Source organism: Notothenia coriiceps, unplaced genomic scaffold, assembly GCF_000735185.1.
Source record: "Notothenia coriiceps isolate Sejong01 unplaced genomic scaffold, NC01 NC01_scaffold00000959, whole genome shotgun sequence".
NCBI classification, from domain to species: domain Eukaryota; kingdom Metazoa; phylum Chordata; class Actinopteri; order Perciformes; family Nototheniidae; genus Notothenia; species Notothenia coriiceps.
The window spans coordinates 13,090-21,780 of NW_011333660.1; the positions used below are offsets into that span (position 1 = coordinate 13,090).

Below are 8,691 nucleotides of genomic sequence, written 5' to 3' on the forward strand. Positions count from 1 at the left end.
ACCACTGCGCAAAGTCTTCTTCAGCACATCCAAAAGATCCTCAATGGAGCTGAGATCTGGACTCTGGTGGCCAATCCATGTAAAGGATGTCTCATGCTTATTTACAATGTGAGCCCGATGAATCCTGGCAGTGTCAACGATGAATATGCCCGTGCCAATCAGGGAAGAAAAACTCCATTGATGGAAAGACCTGGTCATTCAGTATATTCAGGTAGTCAGCTGACCTTATTCTTTGGGAACATAACGTTGCTGAGCCTAGACCCGACCAACTGCAGCAACCCCAGATCATAACACTGCACCCCAGGCTTGTACGGTAGGCACTAGGCATGATGGGTGCATCACTTCATCCGCCTCTCTGCTTACCCTGATGCGCCCATCTATGTACAGTATATAGAGGGCACTAAAGTGGGAACATTTGTAAAATATTCACAAAGTGCCTTCATATTGATGTACGAAATGTTGAACAAGCTCCATCTTGTTTCTGGATGAAGTGTGTAAATGTGCTGCTCTGCTTTGTGTGCCTGCAGGTGTTGGAGCGGTTGACGCAGAGAGGGTTCTGGATCACAGGGTCATGTGGCGGTGGAGTGGACTCATCCCAGTTTAGTGAATACATTCTACGGAGGGAGGGCCAAGGCAGCCGACACCCCCCCAACCTCATACAAATAAAACATGAACTCACAGACTAGTAAGAGTAAGAAACTCCAGCAACTGTTTATCACAGCAAGAGCCGATTCACTTCAGCATGACAGAAAAAAAAACACCCAGAATATTTACCGCTGCACTGAAAACAGGCTGTATGGGTGACTCAGATGCAAGTCTTTTTTGATACTTAGCACATGAATTAGACAGTAATATTATTACAGTATAAAATAGATTCATCGGTGCAGGGGAACAGTGGGAAAGGTGACGTATAGCATTAGCATTTATATTGAAATGGAGGTTAGCACTGTAGATTATATATTTGATCACTGTATATGTCATTTTATATTGTGATATAGTATATTTCCAGGGAATCAAATTGAAAAAACATTGATAGATAATGAGATGCTCATGACTGTTTTTGTCTTATCCATCAAATAAATACATGAAAATCAGGGTACTTCATCACATTGATGCAAAAAACATGTACATTGGTACTGCTATAGAACAGTCCTGCTCAGAGATTTAGACATCGCCCACATGTCCCCAGCAGTTGTTAAAGATAGACCTATGAAGTTATATACATTTGGCAAAATAGAAAGTACAGTATGTATATTAACTGTGATTTTGACCAAACCTATTTCATATTGTCCATGGTCTCAGACCACATGCTGAACACACATGCACTTTCACATCATGCTTATGTTTACAGAATGATGCAAAAATACACTCTTTGGAAATGACTGGTGGCTACAGCTCATAAAATTAGTGCATGGTTTTTACAAGGGCTTATAACGCATTAAAGAGGCCCGCTTATTATTTGACTCTTGTTTATTTCCGTATTATAATGAAATCACTAACGATACTCCCGCCTCTATTGGCTATTGCTCTAACACACTGTACATGGTAAGCTAAAGGGCTGGCTGTTTTCGAAACATCTCTAAGCGGTTGACCAATCACAAGAGAGCTGGCCAGTTAACCAATCACAGCAGACTGGGCTCTGGTTTCAGACAGAGGGTGAAAATAGGTGCTGCAGCACAGGCAGTATGAGAAAAATGGAGGCGTGCGGCGCAGTGGGTAGAGCCTTGGTATGGGGATCAGATGGTCACAGGTTCAAACCCCACTGCAGTCAGCATGTCGTTGTGTCCCTGAACAAGACACTTCACCCCAAATTGCTCCTGTGGGGAATGTCCACAGTATTGAGTATGTAAGTTGCTTTGGATAAAAGCGTCTAACAAGTAACATGTAATGTAAAAAACAATAAAGCGCTTTTTGAATGTTGAAGCATCCAAGGATGTCACATTAGAGGAACAAAATACAAACATGGACCTGAAAATAGAAGATTTTTTTTATGTTTATGTAAGAATGGGTTGGTAAGTTTGAGAAACCGGCTCGAGATACACTTTTTGTGATATTCCATGGAATGCTCTTAACATCCCGATAGCAATGTAGACTGCCAAGGCACACAAAAAATCCATAAAACATTTTCATCTGTGGAAGCCGTAGTACTGTAAAAAGCACGACCAATCATTTTAGCCGGCCTGGCTAAAATAACTGGATGGCCTACCTGCCTGTCAGCCTTCCATCTGTTCACAAACTTATCTCGTGCCCTCATTGGTCATGTGCACGTTCCTGTGTGTTGGAGGAGGGGCTCTGTAAGGAAGTGGCAGATTTTTTCCGGCTGTGTATTTTCAAATTCTAGCGCACTCGAGCTGGTTTCTCCAAAATTACATACCCCACCTTTAAGATACATTTTTTCTAGTATATTGTGACTTAAAAAGTCTGACAGATTAATACTCATATTGGATTTTTCGGAAACTGTTCACAGAGAAGAAAATTATCATATAAATAATTTGTTTAATGTCAAAGATGTACATACTATCCTGCTGATAGGGCTTTTCATTTTGGAAGATAACAACAAAATTACAAAGTTTAAAGGATCTGTTGCTGTTAAGACTTGGATGACAGGTCTACAAATAGTCTTAAACATTTCATAGCCAAGGCTATTCGTTATTATGCACTGTATATGTTGTATAGGTACTGCATATGTTCAAGGCAACTGTGTATACATCATGAGGTAGAGCCTTCCATGTACCGTTTCATTATGTTGTACTACTTGCAGAGACCATCATGTACTTTATCATAAAGCAAATCCAAAGTGTTTGCATTTGGCAAAGTACACTTTTAGAGCACAAGCACAGAGTTCTCCGTGAACAAAAAAACTGATTTATTTTATTTGTGACTTCCTTTAATATTTTTTATAATAAAATAATAGCAGAAAAATAATATACACAAAGGATTTGACTGTTTTTCAACCCAAAATGGCACATTTTTACAAATTCTAATTGGAAACGATGGGCTTTAGGAACAGAAACCCAGGCCAGCATTGTTAATATATATCATGTTTTCTCTGTTATGCATAATTCTTGTGAGAACATTTTATGATGAATAAACTGGAAGTCATGAGGCATATCTGAAGCGCTTTGCAGTCTGCTTTATTCTTTTAGCCAGGAGTTAAGAGAAGATGGATATCAATATTGGGTCTTGTTTTTCAGGTTAGACAAAACACATATACCATGTTAATAGCAAAATCTAGAAAATATGGAGGTTGCTTTTTCAAACTTTGAACAGAGACAAGCTAGCCATTTCAATTTCTAAAATATATATGTTATAGGAAATATATAACAGGAGACTGTCTAACTCATGTGATGTGTAATTCCTACATAGTTCTTTTTTTAACATTGTGGAGCTTCTCTAGCTCAAAACAACCGATGATAATACAGATAACAGGATGTGATGAATTCAAAAAAATGTTTAATGGTCAAACAATACACGAAAAACAAAAAATTCAACTGAGAATACTTCTACTTTTTCAACACTGTTCATAGAACACTTAGTGTTTCCTAGAAGCTCTTATTAACTCATCTTTTTAAATCATACTCATAGATTAATTAACAACAAAAGCAAGTAAGTGCTTAAGAGAGCAGCTGCTTTCCAACACTCCTGCACTACGTTCTGAACAACGTATTCAAAATAAATAGTAGATAAACAGAAAGATATTAATCCAGGTGCAAAAAAAAAAACTAAAGACTTACTGTGGATAATAATGAAAGCAATTCAATTATCACAAGTAGCAACTCAGAGCATGGCTTTGTACAGGGTGAGAGAATGGCGGAGGAAGCGATCCTGCTCCATACACAGCAGCAGGTCCCTCAGCATGACCCGGGACACTCTCTGTACACACTGCCTGGGCAGCACAGGCACCTGACACACACACACACAGGTAGAAATATGAGAGGGTTTTTCAGATAGATTTGTATACAAATAACAATAGTCTTCATTATCATAAAGTAGCCCTGCACAGTGAAGCTGCTGTTATTATGGCCAGTGTTTGACACATTTTCATGTACTGTGTTATATAGGCTTTTGGCATGTAAATGGTCTGCAAAGGCTAAAATCCCAAAGTTCCCTCCAAAGGGAGTTTCTCTCCGCCCCCTGCCTGAAGCACCTCAATTGGACTCCTTTGTTTGATTCCATAACATATTGAAGTCCCTATGTAACACTTGCGCTTCTATTGGCTAGCGCTCCAACACATTGTACTTGATAGGATACGGGCGGGACATCTCTAAGTGGTTAACCAATCAGAGCAGACTGGGCTCTGATTTCAGACAGAGGGTGAAAAGAGGTGCTGCAGCACAGGCAGTGTGAGAAAAATAAAGACCTTTTTGAGCATTAAAGCAGAGACATGTCGCAGTAGAGGCTCAACATACAAACATGAGCCATGAGTTGGTCCAAAAAGTTGATGAATTTGACCTTTTCAACATAAATGATCTGAGTTAATGTCATTCTAAAATGATGAATAAATAAAACATTGTTCTTTCCCACTGTGAAAAGTGAAAGTTATATCACAATTCATGTTTTACTAAGGCTGTACCAAACAGCTGACATTCTAATCAGATGAATTACTTTATCGACATTGAAGATTTTGTTCTGGCTGGGATTAGCATTTGTATTAAGGATTATTATATGTGAGGGTGATGTCATAACATTTGACAAAATACATTTAAATCCTCATTTGAAAGCCTCAACCAAAGTTAAAATGTTAAAATAAATGACATTTTGTACAGCCCTGTGACAGTAGCCCAATAACACGTTCCACCGGTTCTCCACCCGAGCTCATGAGTGAAGAGAATCTGAGAAAACAGAGCTTCCTCTCTACTCACAGGAGCATCGCTCCTCCAGTGTGAGCTGAGGTAAAGCCGGCGCAGAGGTAGACGAAGCCCTGGGGCGGTGAGAGGCGGCAGGCAGCCGGTTCCTCTGGGTAATGGAGTTCAAAGGCAGCAGGAAGCAGGAAGCATGTGCAGCTAACAGAGCGTCCTCATCTCTAAGCCTACAGCCAGCAGGGCTCAACTTAAACACACAGAGGTAAAGACTCAATGAGCTAAACTCACAGTCTCACTGATTCTGACTGTGGAGAGCTGCGGGCTTCCTGTGTGTCTGCCTGGACTCTATAGCACCTCGTTCCATCATCTTCTTCTTCTTCTTCTTCGATATATCATTTGGTAAGTCTTCTGTTGGTCTTCATTCATTAGAATTCCACATCTAAACTGGTTAAGCTACGTAAATGTTGGAGGTTGTCTTAGTGGAACAAACATGAGAGCAGCTTGAAAAGAAGTGTTATAGTCCATCATTACACGGCTTAGTAAAACAACTCAATTCTGATTGGTCAATTTGGAAATTCAGCGGTCTGTTCTTTCTTAATAGCAGACCGCTGCTCAGGTTGTCTGATCAAGGGACTGTGTGCACTCATATCAATCCACAGGAGTAAGTCCGGTCAATCTTATGTCAGCTTTGGCCAATAAAACATTAATGTTCCTCTATCTGAGAACACTGTGGAATGCTTTTTGAATAATCACTTTTATATTTGTGGAGAGAAACTTTGGATTTAGGAGCCCTAAACTGTCCCAAGTAAACTGCTCAACAGAAGTAAAGAGCAGGACGTCAGAGAAATCAGCAGAAGTAAACACTAAAGGGGACAGCAGAAGAAGACAGTGTGGACTCTGGCAGTGTTTAGACTAGAGACTGGCTGATTGAAAATAAATCGTGAACGGACTTGGACAGCTCTAGAAAACCTCCATCAGTGCTGCTGTCACGGCAGTTCCAGCTGTTGCTGCTCAGCTGAACTGACTATTTTTTCTCAGCTGAAGCAATGTGACCATTTTTACATATATTTTTATTTTAAAATCCATATTGTGAGTCAAACCGCTGATTGTGGTTGGGGTTATTTTTTCATTGATGACCGGCTTGAAGCATATTATGTATTACTTTATAAACTGTTTAGATGTTTACACTTTCAGACAAACTTGACTTGTGTCTTCCTTTAAGACGACTGCATCTATTATGAGCAAAAACAAATATTGTCAATGCTCAACTCATGTTCAGTAACCCAAAACAGGTACTTATACCGCATTCATTAGGAAGGAGGATGTTTTTATGAACGACAAACTTAAATCATTCCTCCCTTTTTTTTCTATTAGATGCGCAACTTGTAATCACCGCTGCTTTGAGTTCCTCTTTTGACCAGACATTTTGTTTCTCTTCAATCATAACAAACCATTTTCTCCACATTTCTAATGTCAATGAACTTCCTGCTGTTTCACATTAAAAGCCTTACAGCAGTTCAAATGACATGAGTCATTAGAAAATGTCTTTGTAGACTTTTAATGTGAAATTAGAGTCTCATCGCAGTCGATGTATTTTTCAGCACACAGACCTACCTGGCCCTCAGTGAGCTCCAGGGGCCTCTTCCTGCGGGGCCCGATGGCAGCCAGAGCCGTGAGGTTGGCCTCTCTCTGCTGAACCTGAGCCTGTTCCATCTGCTGCATCTGAAGAGAGTAGAGACACGGGATTATATAGTATCATATTTAGACATGTATAATAATTGTTGGGGCTATTCAGCTGGCACATGGACTGTGTGGTCGAGTCTCACAAAACATATACACACCTCTTTGGCTCTTTGCTTGAGCAGCAGAAGCTGTGGGTCTTCAGTGTGAGAGCGACTCTGGGATCACAGACATGTTGAGTTAGTAATACTGAAACAAATAGAATGTGGTGTGATCTAAAATAACATTGACATTTAAAAAAAAAAGACCATTTTAAATCCTTCAAATGGTTAGCTTTATAGTATACTCATCTTGGTTGTGTAGATTAAATTACTTTTTTCGAATAAAAAAAAGTAAATGTCGTCTAAGTAAAAAAGGGGCAGGCTTCTTTCTGGCCCAGCTTACTCTGGCCAATCGCAGCAGCCTCTCTCTCTCCTCGTCATCCTTCCTCTTCTTCTTCAAACTCTCCACTTCCTCCAGGAAGCGAAGCTGGGAGCGCACATCGCTAACTTTGCTATGCCAACAGTCCTCCTGCACACACAATTTATGATTACTAATTATGATGATGAACACTGTTCAACAACATGAGTTCCATTATGCACACACAGAATACTCAGCAAAACAAGAAATATGACAAATAGCTGCATTGACAATGAGCCATATAAATGACATCAATGAAATGATATAATGTGAAAAGGATGTGTAAAAGCTAGCACAAATCTTTGTAGTAACAAGAAACCAACCAAACTGCTGTATGACACGTATAATAATAATAATAATAATACATATCATTTGGAGGCGCCTTTCAAGGCACCCAAACCCGCCTGAATAAAAGAAATGCTCTAACAGCAAATCAGCAAATTATAAAATACAGACAGGGAAGACATCAAAGTAGACGATAAATTAAAAAGCAGATCAGTATGGAGCAGGGGTCGGCAACCCTAGGTACGCGGCACCGTAACCAGTGGCACACTAGGAATAAGTGTGCAAAATATTAAAATTGTATTTTCGGATCCTGAACGAAGGAAGCCATGCAAGCAACGCAGCGCAGAAGGATAACTTCTAGGCCCCGCTCTCTTTAACTCCAGTCGACTTTCTGCTGCTTTCCTCCGTGGTGAAACCATCAGGGGTGTAGTGCTGCCGGCACTTCACTAATTGCAGTACCCATAAGGAGCTGTACAAACGCCGCAGTTTTTGCGTGGCTGTGTCTTTAGTTGAAAGCCCAGTGGCGATCTGTTCATCTCTCATTGAAATAACATGCTACACAGGGGCGGACTGGCCACATGTGTGTTCTGGAGAATCACAGAACGGACGGTCTTCATTATTATTATGGCGTTTAAACCAATTATTTAAATTTGTTTAAACGGCATCATGTAAGTTGCGCTGACAGGTGAAAGAGGTCCCGCCCTCCTGTTGACCTTTCACGATCGTCGGCACACTGATCACAATTTTTTTTTTAAATGGCACTTCATATGAAAAAGGTTGCTGACCCCTGATCTAAACCCTCAGAGTCCTTTACCTCACTGAGCTGTAGTTATCAGCCTCTCAGTCTGACAGGCGAGAGCTCTCCGTATGGAGGGACATGACAGTAGTTAAATGAGCTAACCAGATCTTTAATGCTAATGTAAATGCTAATCTGAACAGTTGAGTTTTGCCGTGGGATTTGAATGAGGTTTCACACACACACACACACACACACACACACACACACACACACACACACACACACACACACACACACACACACACACACACACACACACACACACACACACACCTTGGTCCTCCCTGGCGATAAGTGCTTGCGTACAAAAAAAAAAACACATTTGAAAAGTGGGGGGGACACAAACAGGATTTTGAAAAGTGGGGGGACATGTCCCCCCTGTCCCCAGTGGTAATTACGCCCATGCTCATGGACAATGTAGAAACACAGTAACGTATTCACATTTTGAAATCATACGAGATAATAAAGTGAAATTACTAGCAGAAAACATATTATATTTTAAGTGCATTAAGGGTTTTGGTTACCATTTAAAATTTGTAATGACAACTAGAGAATGCAATTCCAGAAGAAATTGCTAGTGGGAATGCTTTATGCTGAAAATGTGATGCTAAACTGCTATGCTGAAATGTAATGTGTAAGAAGAAAGTGAAGAATTTAGATTAAAAT

The 8,691-nt window shown here is 40.2% G+C and overlaps 2 protein-coding genes across 2 annotated transcripts in view; one reads left to right on the plus strand and one right to left on the minus strand.

Moving 5' to 3' along the window:
* The window catches only part of LOC104958116 (uncharacterized), a 10,425-nt gene extending 8,613 nt beyond the window's left edge, over positions 1-1,812 (plus strand). Inside the window, exon 5 of the mRNA XM_010785824.1 lies at positions 528-1,812. Within this exon, the coding sequence (XP_010784126.1) occupies positions 528-686 (159 nt within the window). The 3' untranslated portion in view covers positions 687-1,812. The remainder of the gene's footprint in view (positions 1-527) is intronic.
* A 1,556-nt stretch (positions 1,813-3,368) lies between these two features.
* LOC104958124 (transcription initiation factor TFIID subunit 4B-like) lies at positions 3,369-7,052 on the minus strand (the record flags this gene model as incomplete). The annotated part of the gene is made up of 4 exons (XM_010785837.1): positions 3,369-3,903; positions 6,417-6,524; positions 6,644-6,700; positions 6,927-7,052. Coding segments are annotated over 4 exons (417 nt in total), but the record flags the coding sequence as incomplete, so codon positions are not given.
* Between the last annotated feature and the right edge of the window lie 1,639 nt (positions 7,053-8,691).